Genomic DNA, 24,893 nt, shown 5'->3' on the forward strand with positions numbered 1-24,893 from the left:
CTGGGAGGAAGAAGGGTGAGTACCCCCTGCAGTCCTCCCCAGCCAGACCCCTGCTGTCCCCATGCCAGGCCCAGTGTCTTCCCAGGTTTTCCTAGGCCTGGGGAGGTGGCAGCCCGCTCCAGTGTTCTTGCCTGGAGAATCCCAGGGACGGGGGAGCCTGGTGGGCTGCCGTCTATGGGGTTGCACAGAGTCAGACACGACTGAAGCGACCCAGCAGCAGCAGCAGCCCCAGCAGGGGCCCTGCTTAGGGCAACGGTGGATGGGCCGCGTTAGTGGTGTAACCGCCTCACTTGCCTCCTTCCTGCTGGATGTGTGGTGGTTTCTTGGGGAAGTCGAGCTGCTCCTTTGGAGTCGCTGGTGTTGGTGGGGTGGGGTGTGTGTCCACATCGCGGGTCTGCCATCCCCTCGCTTCGCTGGCTGGAAGGCCCCCTTCTGCTGACAGCCGTCCCAGGAGCTTGAGACAGATGGACGAAGGGAGAGACAGGGCCCAGGTGTGACCCTGCCCGCCCTCACCCGGTCCCACCCCTCACCAGCGGCTGCGCCGTCCTGCCCAGGCCTGCAGCTCAGCTCCGGCCCTGCCGTCCCCAGGGCAGAGGGGCCACAAGGCCCCAGCGCAAGGCTGCAATGAGTTAAGATTAGTTTGGACCACCCGCTCTTAAGAAGGGGATCAGTGTGGCTCTTGCCCTGCTCTGCATGCACGGAGGGCATCTGGCGGGCCCTAGGTGGGGGGCGGCGGGATGGAGGAAGGGGCGGCTGAGGAGGCCCTGCGCAGGGTGAGAGGGAGCCTGGAAATGGAGAAGTTTGTGCAGGCGTGGGCGGGCGGTTTGCGTTCAGCACACACCATCCTCTGCACAGTAACGAGGAGACCACCATGCATATTTAATAGAGTCTTACTCCGCTGCCGCCGGCTCAGAGAAGAGGAGGCCGGCCCACTTCCGCGCCGAGCTCCGGAACGGCCGCCTGGCTGCTGCTAGTGACCGCCAGACGCAGCCAGGGGCTCCATGCGCCTGGCCAGAGGACTGGCCTCCAGCCGGGCTGCTGTCCAGACTGCCCTGGTCCCCAGGGCTCAGGCACACCCTCACCACAGGGCACCCCTCCGCTCAGAGGGCCGTTGTGCCAGACCCTCCCCCAGGGCCAGGAGCCCGGTGGAGACTGGAGATCCTCCACGCCAGGGGGCCTGGGAGGGTCCTGGCGGCCCTGGGTGTGGTCGCCCGGCTCTGGCCCGAATGTGAAGACGTGCGGGGTTCATTCAGAGACGGTGTCAACACTGAGGTGCTTTCTGCAGTTTCTCCACCACCAGGAAGTGAAATAATAACCAACACACACTGAGTGCTTAGCGTGGACCCGGCCTGGGGTCAAGCGTTTCATATGTCTCAGCCCACTTAGCCCTCAAACCGCCCTGTGAGCTGAGCACTTTCATTATCTGTACTTCACCGATAAGTGAACAGAGGCCCAGAGAGGGTCAGTGAGCGCCCAAAGTCACACAGCCAGGAGGGGGCCGAAGTGGGATGGGAGCCCGGGTGTACGCTTCTGAGTCTGCTCTGAAGCCCCGGGTCGGCTGCGGGGGGCAGAGGGGCGGTCTTCCTGGGCCTCACTGTCCGCCACGGTCTCTGCCGTGTGTAAGTCTCGGGCAGTGTCATCCGTTTAAGTACCGTGTTGGCCAAAAAGTTCATTTGGGTTTTTCTGTAACCTCTTAACTGCTTAACCTCCACCAACACATCTTCTGGGCCAAGGATGTGCCCTGTTCATTTCCTGGTGTCTGTCTGGCTCCCATAGCAGGCGCTCTGAGTCAACGGTTCTGGAGGATGGATGGGAGGTGTCCTGACTGGCAGGCCTTAGCGCAGAGAGAGGGCTGGAGGGAGACCTCGTCTCAGCTCTTCAGGAGCTTGGTGCAGGCCCGGGATGGTCAACGCCGGCCTAGGGAGAGGAGGCATGGGATGGTCAACGCCAGCCTACAAAGCGGAGGCCCGGGGTGGTCAATGCCGGCCCGGGGAGGGCAGGCCCGTTGAGGGCAGGCCCAGGCCCTGTGGGGGCCCAGGGTGGCAGAGAGGGCTTCCAGACCAGGTAGGAGGGGCGGGAGCAGGGGAGGTCTGGGCGGGGTGGGTGAGTGGGCCTGATGGAGACGGAGTGGGGTGGGGGGGGTGGGGGCTTGGGGGGGGATGGTTGGGGGCAGGGAGGGGCAAGCCCAGCTGTGTGGGTGGGGGGCTCCCAGGAGTGGCGCTGGGCTGCCGTCCCCATTAGACCCACTGGCCTTGCGGCCACCCTGATCCTGCGGAGCCGGAGCCCATGGTGCGGCGCTCAGCCTGTCTCTGCGCTGGCCGTTTGCCCCTCAACTGCTTGTTCAGCCCCTTGATCCCCGCGGAGGCCTGCGATGAGGCCTGTTAAATAATAATGTAGCTCACCAGGGCCTGTGTCAACACCGCATCCTCTGTGTTCATTATCTCGATTGCCACCTTCAAAGTCTAATCCAGTCGTCTGGAGTTCATTTTAACTGATCGCTGGAGGGGACGCGGGCTGTGGGATGACTGTTGCATCTTAATTAAAAAAAAAAAAGAATGGGTTCAGGAGGCCTGAAGCTTGTGGGGCGCCCTCCGCCCAGCTGGCATGGTTGGGGCGCCGGGGCAGGGCGGGGGTCTCCCTCACCCGGCTCGGGGGGGTGGCAGTCACAGCAGGCGGGGGCGCTGGAGGAGGGGCTGAGCTGCGGGTGGGCTTCCTGCTGGGCCGCTTGTACCGAGGGCGATGCCCACTGGAAGGCGGGGTCTCTGGCCTCTGCTCCAGGCCCCGCTGGCCCCTCTGCCGCCCTTTGAACGTGCCAGGCTCCTCCCCCCCGCCAGGCCTCTGCCCCCGCTCTTCCCCTGCCTGGAGCAGGAACACCATGGCTGTCCCTCGTGTGGCTCCTTCCCATCCCCCAACCGTGGCGGCGGCCACCTCCTCGGTGGGCCCTGCCCAACCTCCACCCCGGCCAGGGTCTGCCCACGTCAGCAGCTTCACTGTCCCCAGAGGATTGGCCACTGTTTGAGTCATCTCCCAGATGGCTGTTGTCTCTCTGCACCCAGCTGGCTGTAAACAGATGAAAGCAACGCGGGGCCTGGTCTTTTTTTTTTAATTGGCAGGATCTTAGTTCCCCGACCAGGGATCGAACCCATGCCCGCTGCACTGGGAGCGCAGAGTCCTAGGCACTGGGCCCCCAGGGAAGGCCCGCAGTCTGTCTTGTCCACCAGAGCTTCCCAGGGCCGCATGCCACACCAGCCTCTCAGTGCTACTGGGGCTTTGCGAAACCACCCGGCCCAGGGCAGGTCGGCAGGGTGGCTGCCCGCTGCCTTACATGGTCTTTTGGGGCCAAATATTGAAAATCTGGGTGGGAGGAGGCTTGGGGCTCTGGGGCCAGTTGGGAAAGCGCCCTGGGAGGAGTTGGGCCTCGGAGGAAGTGGATCGGGGAGGGAGGCCACAGTGGAAGAGACGGGAAGGAACCTGGGGAAGGGACTGGCAGAAGGTCTGGAGGTGGGCAGGGGTGGGTCCCGCTCGACAGTGGCCACCAGCGCAGGGCGGAGGGCCTCGGCAGGGGGACGGCTGTGTCCCCCCCGGCCTGCCCCGTGCCAGCCTTGGCAGCTCCCTTCCTCCCAGTCCCTCCTGGGTGCCACTGCAGCAGAACAGGTCTGGGGTCGAGGCTCCCCCGGCCCTGCCTGGAAAATGCCAGAACGCAGGGCATGTTGTGTAGGGTTGGGCCCCCGGCCTGGCTCCCACCCCGCAGGGCTCGCGTGAGGGTTGATGGGGGCAGCTGTCCCCATTATTCTCCAACCCCCTCCAACCCCCAGAAGCCTGTCTGGGCCTCCTCCCCTCTTTCACGGGCACTGGGTCACACGTCGTGACCTGCAGCCGCAGCAGCACGGCGGGCCCCTCTGCTCCACAGCGCCTGACTTTGGCGGGACGGTTAGTGGGAGCTTAACCGGATGGAGACCCCGTGGGACAGGCCCACGTGTGGTGGGCTCCCACAGCCCCCACCACGTTCCTGGGGCCGGAAGCAGGCTGACGCATGCTCGGTGAAGGGTTGTGAAGATCGCGGGCATTTCCTTTCCTTTTCTGTCTTAGCTTTTTTGGCCACGTGGCCTGTGGGGTCTTCCCCAGCTGGGGTTGAGCCCGCGCCCCCTGCATCGGAAGCACAGGGTCTGAGCCCCTGGAGGCCAGGGCGCCTCTCTCAGGGAGGTGGGCTCCGTCTGGGGCGGGACGGTCGGCCAGCTGCACAGCTCCGCTCTGGCCACGGAAGGCGCTTCCCCACGTGCGTGCTGTCGGCACTCCGGCCTCTAGGGGCCCAGCGCTGCCTGTCCATCTGCCTCCCCGGCACCTGGGTGCTGGCTGCTGATACCAAGGCACGCCAGCAAAGAAACTTCTCTGGCTTCCCTGACACCAGCGCCCACGAGACCTCCCCCTGCCCATCCCCACACCCACCCGCCTTCCCCACCCTTGGTTTTCATGTTTAGTGCCCAAACTTAGTTTGCATGTATTAGCTGTTGTAAATCTATCATAACAGTGTGACGCGCCATGAATAATGCATCACTGGGCTGTATTAGTTTTCTGTCTCCTATCTTATTTATGACATGAAACGGGTGGGAATTTGCAAAAGCGAAATTCAGGCGCAGGGCTTTTTGGGTAATGGTATACAAATCGGCGGGAGGGGCAGGAAGATTCACTTAGCCCGTGGGTGTCCAGGGGGCCTCCGAGGCCCGGGCCCCTGGTGTTCCGGCCGCTGAGGCTTTTGGGTCGGGGGCCCTGTTACTCTACAGAGTTGTCTCAGTTGAGCAGTTTTAATTATTATTTTTTTTAATGTGTTTGTCACTGTTTATTGTTGTCATCCTGTTCTTTTCGCTTTAATTAAAAGTCGGCAGGTGAAACTTAAGAAATCGATTTTCTAAAGGTTTTCTAAAGCTTGCACTCCAAAGGAGTGTGAGTGTTTTCTAGCAGCACGAAGGACTGAGGTTAGATGCTCAGAGGGACTTCCTTTCAGGACGCTTCTGGAGGATGGAGTGTGGGCCTGGGCCTGGGGACCCTGTGGGGGCTTCCTTCCTAGGAGGACTCTGAGGGGTCGAAAGGGGCTCCCGACTGTGGTTGCGGCCTCTGCCCTCAGGTCTGGGGCTGTGGGGACCCACCTCGAGGATACTGGGCGGGGCTCGGGGGGCTTAGGGGCCGGGGTCTAGCTCCCCTTCTTCTCACCAAGATCACAGGGCTTTCTTTCCACAGTCGGTCTTCCCTTGTCCTGAAAGATGTGGGTTGAGGGAAGGATTTCATGGTTTAAAAACAGGAGTTTGAAGCTGTTGGCCGAGAGAGCAGGTTCTAGGAATCCGTGGAGGGAGAAAAGGGAGACGGTGGAGGGAAGGCAGGATGGGCGGGGTGATGGCGAGAGAGCAGACTGGGGACTGAGGCGGGAGGGTGGAGGGAGAAAAGGGAGACGGTGGAGGGAAGGCAGGACGGGGCGGGGTGATGGCGAGAGAGCAGACTGGGGACTGAGGCGGGAGGGCGGGGGAGGGCAGTGGGGTGGAGGGCGGTACTCTGCCCTCTGAGCCCTGTCCCCCAGCATCTCTGCCTGTCAGAGGCTGTCCCCGCTCCACGTAGCTCTTCCGTGTCCCCTGCCCACCGAGGCCATTCTCCCCCCGAGCCCGGCTGCAGAATTAGGGGAGGAGACACCGTAGGAGCGGTTGTCCAGTGCCCTGAGATTTGGCGAAGATGCAGCGAGCCGTGGATGGACCCACGGGGTGCCAGGCCTCGGGCTGGGCCTCAGTACAGTGGAGACTGGATGCTCGGGCAGGAGGGATCACACGAGGAGAGGGCTGGGCTGGTGCCCGGTGTTGCGGGTGAACGCGGTCGGTCATGTGACGGCCTTGGCAAGCCTGGCTGGGGGAGGATCTGCCCAGTGGGAACCGTGAGAGGCACTGCCCGCTGCCCCTGCCGTGGTCTGCGTGGGCTTAGACGGTGGGTCAGTGTGGGTTTGGGAGCCGGGCTGGCTGGTTCCAGTGCCTGGCTCCACTACCAATCGCCTCAGTTTCCCCACCTCTGAATGGGGAGAATTATAGAACCTGCCTCAGGACTTGGCATCGAGATGCACATAAAACTCCCAAGTCCTGTCCTGTGAGGAGTCAGCCTTCGTTTTGTGGTGAATGCAGGACCTCCTCAGGGTCACAGGGACCCCCCCAGGAGAGCTTCCTGACCCGAGGATGGAACCCATATCTCCTGCACTTTCCTGCATTGTGGGCGGACTCTTCACCCACTGAGCCACCCAGGAAGCCCTGGTCCCCTTGCACCCCCCATCCAGCCCCCTTGGCACGGGTCCCGGCTTTGCCTCAGTCACGATTCATCCTGATCTCTCAGGGGACCCCCGCATCCAGGGTGTGGATCTGCACGTGGTCTGAGGCACGGCGTGGGAGGGCGGGACCCTTCCCGGGGCCTCACCCACTGTGGGACCCTTCCTGGCAGGGCCCACTCACCTTCTGTACTGAGCCCAGGGGCCCTGGGGTCCAGGCTGTCCTGGGCGGGGGCCCGTGGGTTGAGCGGATGCCGTGGGTGCTGAGCGCGGGCCTGTGAAGGGGGTCCTGGACTTGTGCCGTGTGGACTGGCTCGGTCAGGGCAGGTGGGTTCAATGCCATCCGTCCCTCAGAGCTGGGATCAAAGCCAGGCCACGGTGGTCCTTTCTGGAACAGAGCCTCCTCACGCCTTGCCCTGCTCCAGCCTGACCACCCCGGCTCCCTCTGCCCTGGCGGCTCCAGCCCCTCAGCCCCAGACTCCACGCGTGGCCCTGGGCTCCGGCGGCGCCCCCCTCTCGGACCGGCCCCCTGGTGCAGCTGTGGTGAGGGGGTCCCAGGGTGACAGGCAGCCCTCCCGCTCCCCGTGGGTTCAGGCTGCTGGAGACTCACCCAGAGGCTGGTCCAGGCTCTCGGTGAGGAGGAGCCCACGGAACCTTTGCGGTGGTCCTCCATGGAGTTCCGCTCAGGCTCCGCCGCTCTCTGCGACCCCGTGGTCTCCTCGCCGCCCCCCCTCAGTGTGAGGAGGGAGTGGCGAGCCGCGCTCCGGCCGCCGAGATGTCCAGCAGAGGTGAGTCAGGCCGTGTGCTCGGCCCTGCGCCTCCAGGACGTCGCTGCCTGAGTCCCGGTTTGGTCTCTCCGTCCGGCTGAGGCTCTGTGGGCACGAGGGCGCCAGGCGCTGGAGGTGGCAGCTGCGCGAGCCGTGTCTTCTGCTGGGTCTCCACCTGGTCCCGGGCCGCCTCCACGCCACGCCTGCCGGCTTCTATAATGGAAGAGGACAAAGGGAGATTAGACGAGCGTCTGCGGCTCGCGCTCTGAGCCGTTCTGTAGCCGGCTGCACGGGTGGATTCCCGTTTGCGTGAGTGGCTTCCGGTGTGTGTGTGTTTGTGCATTGTCGCTGTTGCTTGTTCTCTTTCACTGTGGTCACGGGACGTTGACGCTGAGGTCTGTTCATAAAGACATGTTGGCATGGCGGCCGCGGGACGGCCTTCTTGCTGGTGGCGCTTCCAGGGGCCTCGCTCGGTGTGGCCGCGGTGGCAAAGGGAGACTGCACCCACCTCCTCGTGTGCTTAGTGACGAAGGCACCTTTGTTGCAGGAATTTTTAACTTTGGAGGAGTGAGTGGTTTACAGACTCTTTGGAGATGTTGGCAAAAACTATTGATCATCTTTCTAGAAAAACGTACCAAGCACACCAAATTTTTGCTCAGTCAATTCAAAAATGGCTTGCTAAAGACAGGTTTGGCTGGCTGTTGGTCTGGGGGCAGGGATGTCGTCCATCACTCTGCCCCTTCTAGGTTCCCGGGGTGGTCCTGAGCCAGGAGACCCCGGCACTTGTTGAAGTCTCATGTTAGACAGGAACGGCCTCGTCCCCACTGTGTGGCGGCACAGGCGTCTCATCACGGCGGTGTCTCTGCTTGCTGACCACGGGCACGAGGGCACGTGGCCTTGGTAGTTGAGGCTCTAGGCTTAGTTGCTCTGAGGCATGTGGGACTTTCCCGAATCAAGGATCGAACCTGTGTCTCCTGCATCAACGGGCGGATTCTTCACTCCTGAGCCACCAGGGAAGCCCTCGTCCCCTTTTAATCTAGGCTAACTCCCCTCCTTTTCCTGTGTGTGTGGTCTCCGTGAGAGTGACTTTTTTGAGAAGTCTAAGCCCGTGTCTTGTCCGAGGTCCCACCAGCCGGAACTGCCCCACGGTTCCATCCTGATGAGGTGGGAGTGTTTGGCCAGGTTCTCTGCAGGGAAGTAGGGCTTCCCCGTCGCATCAGTGGGAGGCGGGGAGGGTGTGGGCTGGTCCCATCCTTGGTTGCTTGGTTGAGGTGAACTCTGCCAGGCATTTCGTCATCAAGGTACCAGCTTCCCTTTGCAATTTCTGTGGGTAGTTCTTGCAAAAATGGGAGCATACCCTGTTCCTCAGCGAATTTTCACTGCAAACTTTTATTTAAAGAGGATTGTCCTTCACCCCCACGTAACTACCCTCCTTGACTACCACTTCAAATGCGTAGATTATTTTTAAGGCCCAGTGAGCTATCATCCAGGACTACTGTTCCTGTTTTTTATGCTCAGATGGCCTCAGATTTGGCTGTAGGAGCCCCTTGTGCTGGCCCCTGGCTCCTTTGGATGCTCCGCATCACTCTTTGGTCACCCCCTTGCTTTCTGCCTCCGGAGACGCTCTGTGCTCACCTGGCACTTCCCCTGCCCCAGTCACCATTTCTCCGGGGCGCCCTGCCTGTTTCCCTCTCATGTGGGATGGTATTTAGAAATCAAGAAGGGGTGTGCTCACTGCTGTTGGGGTGTCATTGCTTCCAGACATCATCAGCGCACAGGGCCAGGGAAATAAAGTCTCAAGTTCATACTGAGACCTCTGCTTCAAGTCCAAGGTCACAGAGCCCCTGTCGCCTCTCACGCTGCGCCGGCCCTTGCTGTTTACCCCCTCTCTGTGTTGCTTAGTCGAGTCCAGCTCTTTGTGACCCCGTGGACCATAGCCTGACAGGCTCCTCTGTCCATGGGATTCTTCAGGCAAGAACACTGCAGTGGGTTGCCTTTCCTCCTTCAGGGGATCTTCCCGATCCAGAGATCTCACCCGCATCTCCTGCATCGGCAGGCAGATTCTTTGCCTCTGCCACCAGCTGGGCAGCTCTGCCGTTTACCCTGGCTCCTAATAATAAAGTGTGCCTCAGTCACACCACGTGGTTTCAGAATCGCTGTGCCTGCTCCACACCACCACCACCCAGCCTGCTTAGTAGAGCTCAGGGTTTCTTTGTGTATCTTCTTGTCCTTAAACAAGGACCGAGGTTGTGTAGTCAGAGGGCAGAGTTCCCAACCTACTTGAATGGATTCTTTTCTGTGTGGGTGTGACCATGTTCCAATAAAACTAGATTCACCAAAACAGGTGTCAGGCTGGTATAGGGCCACTGTGTGCAGACTTCTGATCCAGACTCTCATCCTAACAGAGCAGCTCCTGGTGCCAGGGAGGCAGCCAGTAAATAGCCTGGAACGTGGGGGTCTCGTGGGCAGGAAGCGCTGGGCCTGCTGGGGTCCAGAGGAGGGGCATGACTGGGCTGGTTGTGTGGGTGGGCGGGGGCCCTTCTTCAGGAACAAGGCGGGTAGAGGCTTCTTAGACGGTAAGGTAGCGCCCCACTTCTGGGCCCCCAGACTGGCCAGAACTTAGAGGAGGGGTCCAGAGGTGAGAAGGGGGAGCCACGGCCTGGACTCGGGGTGCCAGGTGGGTAGCGTTTCATCCAGCCTTGGTGGATGGCCTGGCTGCCTGACTGAGCTCCTTTCTCCAAACACCCCATGTTTGGGAAACAAAATGAGGTGTATGCCTCTCAGCCCCTGTTGAGCACCCGGCACCCTCAGCCCCCTGGGGACCCGCGGTGCCAGGGTGCCACCCACCCCTGCCCCGTGTGCCCCCGAGGCCCAGCGGGGGCACGCAGACCCAGCTTCCCCCAGCAGGTTGCTGGCCTGGGGGGGGTGCTGGGCGGGGCGGAGGTGACTGAGGAGTGGGGAGATGCTGGGGCCGCCGCTGCTCACGCCCATCCCTGCCCCCTGGCCCCTGCCCCGCCTCACCATCGGACTTGGCAGGTTTGCACAGGCCTCGGGCAAAGCCCTTTGGGCCTGGAGACAGACTTGTTACGCCTCTGGAGAAATGAGCCTGGATTTCCGCTGCTGACTTCTCTTTTAATTAGGTTCCGACAGCAGCATGCAGGGCTGACTGGCTGCAAAGTCAGGGGCAGCTTTCCGTGGGCCCAGGTCTCTCTGCACTTGCAGTGCAGTCTGGCCTTTTCGGAGTCAGGGAGTGCTCTGACCTCCCTTCAGGAGCCAGGCAGGAGTCTTGCAGCGCGCGTTTGAGCACGCACCCTCCTTCCTGTTGGTGTCTGTGTGCTTGTGCATCTTTGTGTGAGTGTGTGCATGCCGGTTCTTGGAGAAGTCTGCAGACAAAGCCTGCTGGGGGCCCCTTCCGTCCTGCTGCCCTGTGCCTTCATCTGTCTGCTTCTGTAGGTGGCACTGTGGGTCTGGCCGCAGAGTCTCCTCTGCGATGGGGCTGCTGGCGCCTTGGCTGGCGGAGGGGCTGTCCTGTTGGAACGGTGTGCTCTGCCTGGGTCTGGGCCTTCAGGAAAGCTGTCTGTGGGCTGCTGCAGGAAGCGACCACCCCCCAGAAGAGCTCCTCTAGAGAAAGGAGCTTCCGGCCAGCGCAGCCAGGGCTGAGTGAGAGGCCAGAGACATGGCGTTCCCCTCCTTGTCCTGCACCGCGTGGACGGGGCCAGCTGTTCGGAGGCTGTGGGGGGCTGGGCCTCCCCCTCCATCCCAGCTGCTCTCTGGCTGAGCCTCCAGCCCCGGGGCCTTCCCTGGGGCTGGGGAAGGAGGAGCAGAAAAACACTCCCGCAGAAGGCCCTAGTCTGAGCCCCCAAGGAGGGAGGCGCTGCTGGCCTCTGAGCATGCCTGCCTGGCCTGATAGCAGACCCCCTCCCCACCCCCGGGACCCCCGTTCTGATGGATGTGACACGTTCCTGCCTCAGAGGAGCTGCAACTTCTGCCCTCAGGCCCGCCCCCCCCCCCCCCCCCCCCCGCCGTCAGGACTCTGGACTTTGCTGTGACCCCAGCCGGCTGGGCCACCCCACCTGGCTGCAGAGCCCTGGTGGGAAACCTCTGTGATCTGAGCTGGGACGGACGTGGGGCTGAGCCAGGGTTCGGGTGACTACGGCAGAGGAACAGAGTGCCTTTATTGCCATTTCTCACTTGCTGAGCCTGTGCGAGGCCCAGAATTCCTGCCTGCTGCCACAAAGCTCTCAAACCGAGCTTCTTTCCGAGGTGAACCTGCACTGCTCACTTAGCAGGCCCGGCCCCGCCCTCACTTAAATCAGTCTGACTCTTCCCCAGGATCCTCAGGGCTGCCTGGCGTGACCCGGCCCAGCCTGCCTCTCCCACCTCTGTCTTGCCGCAGCACTCCCAACAGATCCAGTAACACGGCAAGTTCATTCCTGCCCCAGGGCTTTTGCACTTGCTGCATCCTTTGCCCAGAGTGTTCTCTCCCCTACCGCATAGCCCAGGGCTGATTCCTTTATGTTTGATAAATGCTACTTTCTAGAGAGATTTTCCCTGGCCACCCAATCTTAATGGTCTCTCAGTATTTTTCTGTGCAGTGGTTATCACTATTGGGAGTTACCTTTATTTGTCTTAACTGTGTGGGCTCCTTGGTTATCTTGTTCACCACTATATACCCAGCATCTAGACCCATCCCAGGCGTATCATAGGGTCTCAAGAACATCTGCTGGATGAAGGAGGCTGTATTAAGAACTGGGTTTGTGCTAAACCCTCCCTTACCCAGAAGTCCCTATAACCATTATGACAGTCTCCACCTACAAACTGGGAGACGGAAGCCCCAGCCTGGAAGTTACTGAGGAAATGAGATTTAACAGCAGGTCTGATTCCACGCCCATGTTCTAGCCATCTCCTGGAGTCATGGGCTTCCACCCAAGATCTGTTCTTTATAGAAAAAAAAAAGGGGAAAAACAGAAAGGAGGAAAGTCACCGCGTTCTGCCCTGAAATAATCCTCACTGTGCAGCGTCGCCTCTCCTGCCCCTCCCCCGCCCCCGGTTTTGGAGATGGCCCTTTTGGTTTCTTTTTTTAATAACTGCTATGACATTCTCGCTTTTCTGTGTTCATCACCCAGTCTCTGTAAGTGATAACATGATATTGAGTAGATGGGCGGTCCCCTGGGTGGATTCGCCAGAGTGCCCTGACTGTGCCCAGTGGTCAGGCATCTGTCTCGTCTGCTGTGCTGGGGGTTGTTGATGTTTAAGTAACAACCGGTATCATAGCTGGATTTCAAGCATCCATCCATTTGCTCTTTGATCAAATTTCACTGTGTGCTGAGCTCTCTGCCGGGCACGCCGAGGGCACGGGGCTCAGTGTCTGTCCTTGGAGTCCATGGACCAGAGTAGGAGAGAGCCAAGCGTGGCCAGAGTGGAAGAGATGTCGCCAGGCTGGAAGATGGCAGGCGAAGGCCAGTGCACGGGTGCCCGGTGTGGGCCTCGTGGAGGCCAAGTCTTCAGGTGCTGAAAAGCTGTTCCCAGCAGGGCAGTGGGCGACGCCCGCTGCAGGCAGGGTATCGCGACAGCAGTGACGTAGCTGCAGAGTGCGTCCTGTGCATCCTTCGGGCCCGGGCGTTGGCTGGACAGGAGAGGCGGGAGTTGGGGCAGAGCTGGGCCTGAGATGCTGAGCTAGGGAACTTGGATCTTCTCCTGAGGTGGATGGGAAGCTGGGTGTTTATCTCCTTGCTCTGTAAGAGTTATTTTTTTAAGATCAAACTTTTAATACACCTGTTTAAAAAAAGCCAAATAACATGGAAAGATTTATCTGGAAAGGCCCTTCCCCGGCGCACCCCCACCTCCCCATCTCCAGTCCTGCTTCCTGAAATACTTTCACCTGTCCTGTTTTTAAACCGCCGGGCACTTCCCTTGTGACTGTTAATCGTCTGTGCCACTGTTTCTGGATTTGTCAAGCCCTGGACATGTGTCTCGTCTCCCCGCAGTGAAGATGAGGCTTGGCTCACGCCACCCGCCTCCTTCCCCAGTAGTTCTGTTCTGTTGGTGCCTTTGTTGTTGCTGTCCAGGCGCTCAGTCGTGTCTGACTTTCTGCGACCCCATGGACTGCAGCACGCCAGGCCTCCCTGTCCTTCACCAGCTCCCAGAGCTTGCTCAAACTCATGTCCATCGAGTCGGTGATGCCATCCAGCCATCTCATCCTCTGCCAGCCGCTTCTCCTCCCGCCTTCAATCTTTCCCAGCATCAGGGTCTTTTCTAATGAGTTGGCTCTTTGCATCCGGTGGCCAAAGTATTAAAGCTTCAGCTTCAGTCCTTCTAATGAATATTGAGGGTTGATATCCTTCAGGATGGACTGATTGGATCTCTGTGCTGTGCAGGGGCTCTCACGAGTCTTCTCCAGCAGCAGTTAGAAAGCCTCAGTTCTCCTGTCCGTGCCTTCGTACTTTAGATAATGTGAGTGAGCTGCCACCTCCTCTTCTGTAGACTTGCCGCCCCGTCCTTCCCTTGTGTCACGGTCGAGCCTGGCGTGCGCTTGTCTTTCCCTGTTCCTCGGTCAGCGCTATCCCGTGGGTAGCTTGAGCTGGGCCACCTTAGAAGTATTGACACCCCAGGAATCAACAGACACATCACACCAGCATTCCCCCCGCCAGTTGTTAAGCGTTTCCCAACACACCAGTTTGGGGCTTCTGAGTCCCCTCCCTCTGACCCGGGTTCGGGGTTGGGTGAGCTTGGCCCAGGGCTCCTGAGGTCCCCTCCCTCTGACCCGGGTTCGGGGTTGGGTGAGCTTGGCCCAGGGCTCCTGAGGTCCCCTCCCTCTGACCCGGGTTCGGGGTTGGGTGAGCTTGGCTCAGGGCTCCTGAGGTCCCCTCCCTCTGACCCGGGTTCGGGGTTGGGTGAGCTTGGCCCAGGGCTCCTGAGGTCCCCTCCCTCTGACCCGGGTTCGGGGTTGGGTGAGCTTGGCCCCCAGAGGCTCGGCCGGCCGGCCCGTCACGGACAGCCCTCCTTTTGCGCTGCAGCAGAGCTTCGAGGCGCACCAGGATGAAGCCGTGAGCGTGACACACATGGTGAAGGCGGGCAGCGGCGTCTGGATGGCCTTCTCCTCCGGCTCCTCCATCCGCCTCTTCCACACCGAGACGCTGGAGCATCTGCAGGAGATCAACATCGCTACCAGGACCACCTTCCTGCTGCCAGGTGACACCCTGCCGTCCGGGCGGGGGGCTGTGGATGGGGGCGCGGACACGGTGGAGGCGGCTTCCAAGCTGGGCCAGCCTATCTCACAAACCCTCGAGGCAGCCTTTGGTCGGCCTTGAGAACTTGACCTCCCCGGGGGAAGCAGCTGGCTGAGGGTTCGAACCCAGGTCTGCCCTCTGGAAGCCCTTCTGGCTGTCCCCACAGCACAGCAGGCCGGCGCCCGCGGAGGCAGGCTCCAAGCTCGGGGACTCCCGCGAGCCAGGTTGCTAAAATGCCATGTCGGACAGGAGGCCAGGCCCACCTATATCTACCACTTGTCAAACCCAATTCTGCCTCAAATCCCCTTCAAATGAGCAAAAGGGAAGAGAAAAGGCCAAATAAGGACCTCCTTCCTTAGGGGTCTCTAGGGAAAGGCAGGGGTCCCTCTGAGTTTGCCATCAGGGTCTGGGTCAAGGGGAGGGCGAAGGCCCTGGACATCTTCCGCTTGGGGCCGCTGCTTCATCCTGCAGGGCTGTTTGTGGGACCCACAGAGAGGGTTACGATCTGGGCACACCCTGCACCCTGCCCCCGGCCCAGAGTCTGCCGAGGCCTCCGTGGAATTGGCCACAGGCCTCGCCGTTAGCACTGACCCCTGTGAGCTGTGTTGGGAGCCAGGACAGACCCATGCTCAGGGCCCACCGCTGCCCCCAGCTGGCTTGAGAGCAGCCCTCAGGGCTAGCGGGCCTCAGCTTGATTGCCCCCGAGTTTCCACCAGACAGAGTGACCCGGAGCTGGTCTGGGAGGATGCCGGCTGGGCTGGGAGCAGCAGCTGGGAAGGACCCCAGGGCCAGGGAAACAGCAGGCGTGGCGGGCTGGCCCGGAGCTGATGGTGACAGGGATTGGGCAGACGGCCACCGCAGAGGCTGGAAGTGGCGTGTGCTGAGCCGGGGGCCAGGACGCTTGCCTGGTGAGGCTGGGCAGAGGCCAGTCACGCCAGCCAGCACCTCCGAGGCCGCAGGGCTCCACCCCAGAGGCCTGGCCCCTGACTCCACACAGGCTGCCCAGCGAGCGCCCTGGCTCCTGCTCCCCCCAGCCAGTCTCACCGGCCAGTCCCCCAGTCCAGACTGGTGGTCGTAGCAGGGGATGGTCAACAACAGCACCATCAGCAGCAGTCCACAGTGGCTGCACTCCTCCAGGAGCCCTGCACTGAGCCAGGCGCCAAGGGCTTTATGTAATCGGGGCCTCACTGTCCCCATTTTACAGATGCAGAAACTGAGGTTTGTTCGGCAGGGTAAAGTGGCTGTCCCGTGGTCGCACGGCCAGAGACAGGACTGGGAGTCACGTCAGCTTGGACTCAGTTCAGAGCCTCGCTGCGTGTCACGGGGGAAAGGTGGTTTCAGAGGCGGCCAGGGTCCCGGCTCGGCCACGGTGGGGTCACAGCAGGTCTCTCTGCCTTGTGGAGCCTCTGGTCCCTCTGTGGTGTGGGCAGTGGTTCCTGGCTCCAGGTAAATCCTGTCAGGAAGATGCCTCGCTTAGGCCTGGGTCGTCCGTGAGGAAAACGGACGGCTTTCTCGCCCGCCCCCCAGGGTGTGGGGTGAGGGCCTGGGGGGTGTTTGTCGTGGGCCCTTCCCCTCCCTCTGTACTGCCCTGCCCGTGGGCCCTTCCCCTCCCTCTGTACTGCCCTGCCTCCCTTCTTTCCTGTTTTATCCTTCAGCTTCAGTTTCATTGTCTCTCATAGTGTTCAGCCATTATATGAGGTAAATCTACTTTAATTACAGTAAAATTTCTCAGTATCACAGAAATATTTCCACATCTGTGCTGATAGCTAAATTATTTCATGTTAGTGGAACAATGGGATAAAAGTGGATAATCTTATGGGCCTTTTTCATCTTCTCAATAAAGTCTGGGGGGTGGAGCAAAGTAGGGAAAGAGTCAAGTGTGTCCAGCAGCCAGGGGCAGGCTTCGTGGACTGACCTGCTGCAGGTGGAAAACCAGCAGCTCCCGCCGCACAGCTGCCACCTCCCTGCGGGTTTAAAACGCGTCTACAAGTCCAGTGACTGACTTGTCCTTAGCAGTTAGTTACCCTTAAAAAAGAATTTCCCTGGTGGCTCAGACCGTAAAAAATGTGCCTGCAATACAGGAGACCCAGTTTTGATCCCAAGGTCAGGAAGATCCCTTGGAGAAGGGATTGGCAACCCACTCCAGTGTTTTTGCCTGGGAAATCCCGTGGACAGAGGAGCCTGGTGGGCTACAGTCCATGGGGTCACAAAGAGGCAGACATGACTGAGTGACTAACATGCTTTCAAGACCCTTAAAGAAGAAAGGGTGATCGTTATCATGAGAATGACTGCAGAGCAGGTAACCGGAGTCCCCGGGGGTTAAACGACCAGCAGGTCACTGCTGAGGGGCCCAGAGCCAGGACCTGGGTCACAGCTGTCTCACGGGCTAACCGGGCGGCCTCCCGCTTCTCCAGTTTCTGTTTCCCCGTCTGTACGACGAGGGCCTGAGATTGGAACTGAGCTCGTGGGGCCAGGTAAGAGCCCAGAGTCAGACAGGCCCTGCCAGAATCTGGACTTTGCCAGCTTCCAGCTGCGTGACCAGGTGCTCCAGCTCCACCTCTCAGGGCAGGCACGGGTCTTCATCTGAGCCAGTGAGGACAGTGCCCCAGGGTCCCCAGGTGTTACAGCCCCGGGCCTCCTCCCCCTGGGCCTGGCCTTTCCTAACACTGGGAGCCGCAAGTGTTACAGCCCCAGCCTTTGCTGGCCAGGAAGCCCCAAGCCCAAGAGGAGCCAGCCCTGGGTGGAGGGGGCCTTCAAATCCACCCCACACTGTGTCCTGGAGGAAGAGCAGAGCAGGATTCTTAAATTCTTTATTAGAGACATTTTTAAAATGCTTTTAGGTATTTTTTTTTTCTTCCCCGACACCACCAAATGAAATAATTGCATAATTACTAATGAATTTGTTCCTCCTCTTAAGTGTGGTTTTTTTTAAGGGTGTGTTAAAAATTCATTGCGCTTCCTTCCCCCAGACCCCTTTCCTTCACTCGCCTCCCCGACTGGTATTAATGCAGTTTTGAACCTAAACTCCCTCCTCCTCTTAACTAGACAGGTCATTAATAAAATGTTCTCCGAGAGCCTGAGCTTTTTAAAGTTGTATATCTCCAGATAGATGGCTTGGGTGAGTTGAGCACTGCCGCATTAAGTCTCTGTGATAAAATATTTATCCACCATTAGACTTTTTTTCCCCCTTTCGGACTGTTTGTGAAGTGCCTTGCTCTTCTCCTCGAGGCAAAGCGGGAGGAGGAAGGGCACGGAGCGAGCTCTGCAGATGAAGTCATTTCTCCGTTCCAGCGCCTCTCACGGTTTCTTGCCGCCTTCCTCTCATTTGCTGGGCTTCTGTGGTCCGGGGGGCTCAGGAGAGGGAAGGGCATCAGGAAATGGTCCCTTGCTGGTCCTGAGGTCCCTGGGGCCCTGGAAAATGAGGGGAGGCGTGTAGGATGGAGATATCTGCCACTGCTCCTTCTCTGGGCTTTGATTGTTTTCGTGGATTTCTGGTTCTGATGGAGCTGATCTTAAAACATTCGGGTCTAGGTCCTTTTAATAATCACATTTTCCTAATAGCCTCCATTTATTGATTGAATATTATGGGCTAAGAGCTGTGCTCAGCTGTGCGTATATATATTATGGTGTGTGGGTATATCTGTGTGTATTTACACACGCAGTGTGTATTACATACATACATAAAATTTCTAATAACCATTCAGTTGAGCAGGGGATGTGTGTTGAGCGATGGTAGCAAGTGGCTTATCGATTCACGCAGCTGGCAAGTGGCGTCAGCGCCCTCAGCCTTGTTCACTTCTCTGCTTCATTCATTCATCCTCTCACTTAATCACTTTTAAAAACTATTTATTGAGGTCTGGTTGGTTCCCACTGTTACAGAAGTTGCAGGCGTGCAACGTAGCGATTCACGCTTCTGAAGGGTCGTGCGCCTTCACCAGTCACTGTGGAATGCCGGCTCTGCTCTGTGTGCTGTGCGGTACGCCCTTGCGGTGCGTTTATTTGATTCCCGTCATTTGTACCTTTGACCCCCCACCTCTCTCCTGCCCTCCTGCCTTCGCTCTCCCCACTGGCAACCACTAGTCCGCCCTCTGGATCTGAGTTCTCAGACTCTTCAAGGGTCTGCCAGGAGCCAGGGCGTTTGAGCAACGAGCTGGGGAGTCCGTTTGACACACAGATAGGCTGCTGCCCTCAGGAAGCTTACCCCTGGGGAGGCAAACAGTACGTGAGCTCAGAAAACACAGAGGAATTCCAGAGCTCGAGCAGAGCCACGAAGAGGAGATGGGAGGGGCTCACAGCCCGAGCCTCCCGCACTGCCTGAGTCCCGAGGGCTGGGGCGCCCGCTGTGGGACATCCTAGGAGCTGGCCCTGGTGGTGGGGGCCTACATGCTCTGAATTGGTGTGGGGTGGAGAAGAGTCCCAGCCCCCCCAGCCCAGACGCTGTCTGTGAAATAGCCCGATGCTCCGGCTTCTTTCCCCTACCCTGGAACCAACACCAGGACTGTGACTGTGGAATCAGCATCCCGTCGCCGCACGCACATCCCACTGCCTGCTGGCAGCTCCACCCGGGCGTCTCATGTGCGTCTCAGACGACATCCAGTCCCGAACTAGGACGTCCCCCCAGCCTGCTCCTCTCCCACCCCGGGCCGTCTGCAGTGCTGCCTTGGCCTGGCTGCTGGACATGAAAGACCTGGGAGCTGTCCTTCCGTCCCTCCCTCTCCCCGTCTGTCCAACATGCTGGTTGTCACACTGCCCCGTCACCACCGCACCTCGGAAGCCATCATCCCTGCCCTGCTCGTCTCTGCTCGCTGCACCCCACCCCATCCTCCGTCACGGGGCAGCCAAAAGGCCTCTCTAAAAGTCAGGGTGCGCTGCTCGCCTGCTCAGACCTGTCAGCCTCTCCTCGTCGTGCTGAGTGAACAGTCCCCGCCCTCCTTGCCTGGCCACCCTCCGACCCGCCCTTGGTGACCTCGCACTGCCTGGTCCCCGCGCCGTGCTGGCTCCGTCCTCTGCAGAGCCGCTGGCTCGGTCCCATCACCGGGCCTTTGCATGTGCCACCTCCGGAGCGTCCCCTGGGTCTTGGCGTGGCTGCCTCCCGTCGTCATCAGATCTGGTCTCCCGCCTCCTGCCCCCATCGTCCCAGGAAGCAGAGTGACGCACGGAGCCCGCACCCCTCCCATGCTCCCCGCCGCACCGCTGCCGCGGGGTCTCTGCCTGGAGTCGCCACGCCTTGTTTGTGTTTCCACTCCCTCCTTCCCCTCCCCTTCCTCCTTCCCCTGCATTGATACGTGCGTGCATGCGTGTGTGCGCGTGCACGTGTGTGCACACGTGCGCGTGCGCGTGTGCATGCGTGTGTGTCCGTGTGTGTGTCCGCGTGTGTGTGCATGTGTGCGTGCGCGTGCATGTATGTATGCGTGTGTGTGCTTGTGTGCATGCGTGTGTGTGTGCATGCGCGCGTGCGTGTTTGCGTGTGTGTGTGCGTGCGTGCGTGCGTGTGTGTGTGCATGCGTGCGTGTTTGCGTGTGTGTGTGCATGCGTGCGTGTTTGCGTGTGTGTGTGCATGCGTGCGTGCGTGTGTGTGTGCGTGCGTGCGTGTGCGCGTGTGTGCGTGTGTGTGTGCATGCGTGCGTGCGCGTGCGTGTATGTATGCGTGTGTGTGCTTGCGTGCGTGCGCGTGCGTGCGTGTGTGCGTGCTTGCGTGCATGCGTGTGTGTGCGTGTGTGCATGCACACGTGTGTGTATGTGTGCGTGCATGCGTGTGTGTGTGCGTGTGTGCGAGTCGCTCAGTCGTGTCTGCTCTTTTGCGACCCTGTGGACTGTAGCCCCCCAGGCTCCTCTGTCCATGGGGCTCTCCAGACCAGATCACTGGAGTGGGCAGCCATTCCCTTCTCCAGGGGGTCTTCTTGACTCAGGGATCGAATCCAGGTCTTTTGCAGATTCTTTTCCGTCTAAGCCACCAGGGACGCCCCCATTAATACGGGAGCTTCCATTAAAATTGAAGTGAACTGAAATTACAGACGCAGTCCCTCAGTGCCACTAGGCACGTTTCAAGTGTGAGTAGCCACAAGAGACTGGTGGTTACCGAACTGGGCACTGTGGCAGGGAACATTTTCATTGTCATAGAAAGTTCCAGAACGTTTGCTCCTCAGGAGCAGGACTTTGTGCGTGGGGTTCCCCCTCTGCCTCCAGCACCACGTGCAGCGTCCCCCGCACAGCAGGTCCTGGGGGTGTGCCGGGGTGCTGAGTCAATGGGTGGGTGAAGGTGCCAGACCAGTGTGTTGGGTAGTGCTGTATGAGCCCCACGCTAGTACACCCTCCTTCTGGGGTGACTGTGGCGCTGCACCACTCTGCTCTGAGACTGCAGGGGAAGCCCGTACACATGCAGGTATGGAACTCAAGCAAGTTGCTCAAGAGTAGAGAGGCAGGGACTTCCTGGAGGTCAAAAGGTTAAGATTCCAAGCTTCCAGGGCAGGGGCCGCAGGGTCAGTCCCCGGTCAGGGAACCAAGGCCCCACTTGCCATGAGGCATGGCCGAAGAAAGAGTGGAGAGGCAGTGCAAAAGCATTAGGCTGTAATAAGGGACAGACTCGAGCTCTGCTCCTCGCCCACCGCCCCACCCTGCACTCACCAGCTGGGTGACCTCTGTGGACCTTAATATCCTCATCTGGAAAATGGGCACAGCATCCAGGTCGTGCTCACCTCTCAGCTTGTGTCGGGCTAGGGCAGGTGTGTGAAGTGATTTGGAAACTGCAAGGCAGTACTTCTCACAGAGCGGCCCCAGGGCCGGCAGCCTGGGTGTCCCTGGGAGCCTGATGGAAACGCAGGCTTGCGCCTCCCCTCTGGGTTGGCCCACGGCTGTCGGCTCCCCTGCTGGTGCTGACGCAAGCCCAGCCTGAGAACCCCTTGATCCGATCATCACTTCATATGTCGTGGCGTGACTTGGAATTTGAGGAGAGACTAGGTCTGTCAGTGGGCAGAAGGATCCAGGCCGGAGGTGAGACAGCCCTTTGGGAGAGCAGGCCTGGGCCGCCAGCACCTCCCTCATGCCCCTTCCGTTGCCCGGCATCGTCAGCAGCAGAGCAGCGGGGGCAGTGGTGGCCGGCACCCACCCGAGCGTGCCCTGTGCCGGGCTCTGGATTACGTGATTCACAGCCAGTGGCTCATTTACTCCTCAGGACGAGGTTGTGAAACATCATCATTGTCGCCTCGTGTAGTGAGGGGACCGGGCACAGAGGGGTTTGTTTCCGGCCCGCGGACGTGGAGCCAGGAGGTAGCCGAGCCTGGGTTTGGACCCGCTGCCTGTGTCTGCTGCCCTGCTCTCGGCTCGGGCTGTGTGGCCCACACTGCGCCTCCTCCATGGAAGGGCGCAGGGACCCACCTTCCCCCATCACTGCTCCCCCTCAAAGGCAGAGCCAGCCAGGAGATAACGACAAGAGCTGGTCTGCAAGTCTGGACCAGTGTCAGAAACACGCTAGTTCCTGGTGCTGGAAGCCCACTCATCACGGGCCCGGGGACTGCAGCTGCACCCCCGCTGGAGGAAGGCCCGTGTGGGCAGGATGCAAGGCTGGACTGGAACCCACGGGGCTGCCAGCTCGCCCAGATCCCTCCCTGCACATCCCTCTGCACTGTCTGCCTCACCCTCAACCCGCACCTCCCCAGGCCTCTCTCTACTCCCCAGCTGCCCAGTTATGTCCCTGGCATGGGCAGCCCCTCAGCCTGCATCTCGTGCCAGGTGAGCTGGCCACTGCATCGAGAGCCATGTGGGCCAGCACTGTGGCATTCCCTCATTGTATCCTCAAGGCAGCCCCGCTTTACACAGGAGGGAACTGAGGCTGGGTGGGTGGGGGGCTCAGCTGGGGACCCAGAGCCAGGCCCCAGCCAGGTCAGCCTCCCAAGCCCCACTCCTTGATCCCAAGGCCACCCAGCTTCTCGCTTGTCTCAGGAGAGCAGCCCCGAGGAGCCATGCTCTCAGCTTTGGGGGCCCCACGCACCGCCGTCCCCAGGAGGACCTGCTGCTCATGTGGCTTCTCCTTCCGCAGGCCAGCAGTGCCTATGTGTCACCAGCCTCCTGATCTGCCAGGGCCTGCTCTGGGTGGGCACCGACCAGGGCGCCATCGTGCTGCTACCGGTGCCCCGGCTGGAAGGCATCCCTAAGATCACAGGTGAGACGGGGTCAGCTGCGCGTGGCTGGGGAGGGCGGGTCCTGAGCCCCGACGTGCGCTCTCTTCTGACCTGGGGACGGCGGTCCGTTCCCCAGCGTCCTCTGTCACTGTTGGTGGCTCATGGAATTAAATCACCTGGGCCCTGCAGTCTCCTTGCAGGTCTTCTTTCTGAGATTCAATTACTTCATCTGGCAACGGACGTAGGAGACACATTGGCCAGATGGTTTGAGGATTGGCCGAGACACCCGACTAACAGGAGAGGTTCTGCTGGCCTCCTGCAGCTTCCATGTGTCCCGGCTCCAAAGACAGAAATAACTGAGGGTTCACAGGGTCAGAGGTCCACGTGCAACTGTGTTTGCCTGGGTTAGAGGAGGGGCCGCCCTGACGTGGTGCTGGGATCTAGGGTCAGGGAAGACCCCCGAGCTCTGGGCCCCCTCTGTGCCTCTGCCCTGAGTGGTGGATGATGAAGTGGCCTCTTCCAGCTGCTGCAGGAGGGTAGGGCTGAGTGGAGTGGGAGGGAGATGCCCCGAGGGAGACCAACCCCAGGTGGACCGAAAGCCTCTCTGCCCAAGAAGACCCTCTTCCTAAACTGTGGGACTTACTATTTTCCTGGTCTCATCACTAGGTCATTTTTCTCATTCTGGGATCCATCCTGGGGTTGCAGGGATGTGCTGGGCAGAGACCCTGCCCCCATGTACCGACAGCCTTGTTGGGGTGGTGTGGCCAGGGGAGCAAGTGCAATGATGGCAGGCGTCCTGGGGTCAGTGGAGCAGAGACAGGACTGATCATCTCTCATGGGTGAAGGCAGGAAGGGAGCCCCATGGAGGGGCTGAGCCAGGTGGATGCGAAAGGCTTTCTGGGTAGAGGCGATGGCTCGGGCAGAGGCTTGGAGACGTGAGGATGGCACAGGCAGGGAGCTGCAGGTGCTTCCACACCAAGGTCCCCATGTGGTTTATAAAGTCACTTGTGTTCCCCTGCTCCACTCTTCCAAGGAAGTAGCCCTGGAGCATGGCAAGCACTCCTCCAGACCCATGGCCTTCTGGGAAGCTGCCAACATAGATTCAGTTCAGTTCAGTTCAGTCTGACTCTTTGCGACCCCATGAATCACAGCACGCCAGGCCTCCCTGTCCATCACCAACTCCCGGAGTTCACTCAAACTCAGGTCCATTGAGTCAGTGATGCCATCCAGCCACCTCATCCTTTGCTGTCTCCTTCTCCAGCAGACTCTGGGTCTTTAAAACTCTGGGCCTTTGGGCCCCTTCTCTCTGCCCCCTTCCTGCAGGGAAAGGCATGGTCTCGCTCAACGGGCATTGTGGGCCCGTGGCCTTCCTGGCTGTGGCCACCAGCATCTTGGCCCCCGATATCCTGCGGAGCGACCAGGAGGAGGCCGAGGGGCAGCAGGCCGAAGAGGACAAGGCGGACGGGCTGGCTCCAGAGCCGGCGCCCGTTCCCGCGAGCCACGTGGGCGGGGAGCTGATGCGCAAGAAGGGCATCCTCCTGCAGTACCGCCTGCGCTCCACCTCCCACCTCCCGGGCCCGCTGCTGTCCGTGCGGGAGCCGGAGCCCGCAGACGGCTCGGCCCTGGAGCACAGTGAGGAGGACGGCTCCATCTACGAGATGGTGGACGACCCCGACGTCTGGGTGCGCAGCCGGCCCTGTGCCCGCGACGCCCACCGCAAGGAGATCTGCTCCGTGGCCATCATCTCCGGAGGGCGCGGCTACCGCAGCTTCGGCAGCGCCGCTGGCAGCCCCGGGAAGCCGGCCCCGTGCGGGGAGACGGACAGCACCCTCCTCATCTGGCAGGCGCCCTTGATGCTGTAGCCCCGCCCAGGCCTCGCCGTAGCCCCGCCCATGCTACAGTAGCCCCGCCCCTGCCACGCTGTAGCCCCGCCCATGCCACGCGGCGGCAGGTCTGGCTGTAGCCCGCCCGGCTCTCGGCCTGCAGTGGGCCCTTATGGCGGTCCAGGGCCCTCAGGGAGCACTGGATGAACTCGCCCTCAAAGGGCCTGCACGGGGCCACGAGAACGGGCCTGGAACTCCGCCATGTACCTGAGCGGAGCAGAGGGAAACCTCTTCCTTTTTAAGAAAAAAAAAAAAAAAACAATTTTCAGTGTTTAGGGGAGTGGTTTGGGTTTGGGGAGACGGAGGACACCTCCAGAGGAGATGGCCTTTTTAAAAGCAAAAAAAAAGCAAAAACACAAAACCTCACAACTGCCTGGCAAGCCCAGCGCTTCTTGTCTGGGCCCGAGCAGAGCTCACGGGCAGCACACGACCCTCCTGGAAAGGTGCGTGCGTGTGAGTGTATGAGAGCGTGTGGGCTGGTGTGTGAATATATATAAATACGTATATATGGTGTATATTATATGTGTATAAATGAAGTTTGTACATATTGGAGCTCTGGGAGATGCTGGAATAAAAGGCAAGAATAATGTCAGTACTTGGGTTGT

At 60.1% G+C, this 24,893-nt stretch overlaps 1 protein-coding gene across 15 annotated transcripts in view; it reads left to right on the top strand.

The window, feature by feature from the left end:
• Nucleotides 1-24,883, top strand: part of ARHGEF10L (Rho guanine nucleotide exchange factor 10 like) — a 166,326-nt gene extending 141,443 nt beyond the window's left edge. For 14 of the 15 annotated variants that reach the window (XM_088842970.1, XM_088842978.1, XM_088842972.1 and 11 more), the window contains 3 exons: nt 14,076-14,250; nt 22,324-22,446; nt 23,729-24,883. In XM_088842970.1, coding sequence (XP_088699096.1) covers nt 14,076-14,250; nt 22,324-22,446; nt 23,729-24,267 — 837 coding nt within the window. In that variant the 3' untranslated portion in view covers nt 24,268-24,883. The remainder of the gene's footprint in view (nt 1-14,075; nt 14,251-22,323; nt 22,447-23,728) is intronic. The other variant, XM_088842990.1, reaches the window with a different exon arrangement.
• The last annotated feature ends 10 nt before the right edge of the window (nt 24,884-24,893 follow it).

Source organism: Moschus berezovskii, chromosome 2 (genome assembly GCF_049115385.1).
Source record: "Moschus berezovskii isolate FMDL1 chromosome 2, NW_MosBer_1.0, whole genome shotgun sequence".
Taxonomy (NCBI): Eukaryota; Metazoa; Chordata; class Mammalia; order Artiodactyla; family Moschidae; genus Moschus; species Moschus berezovskii.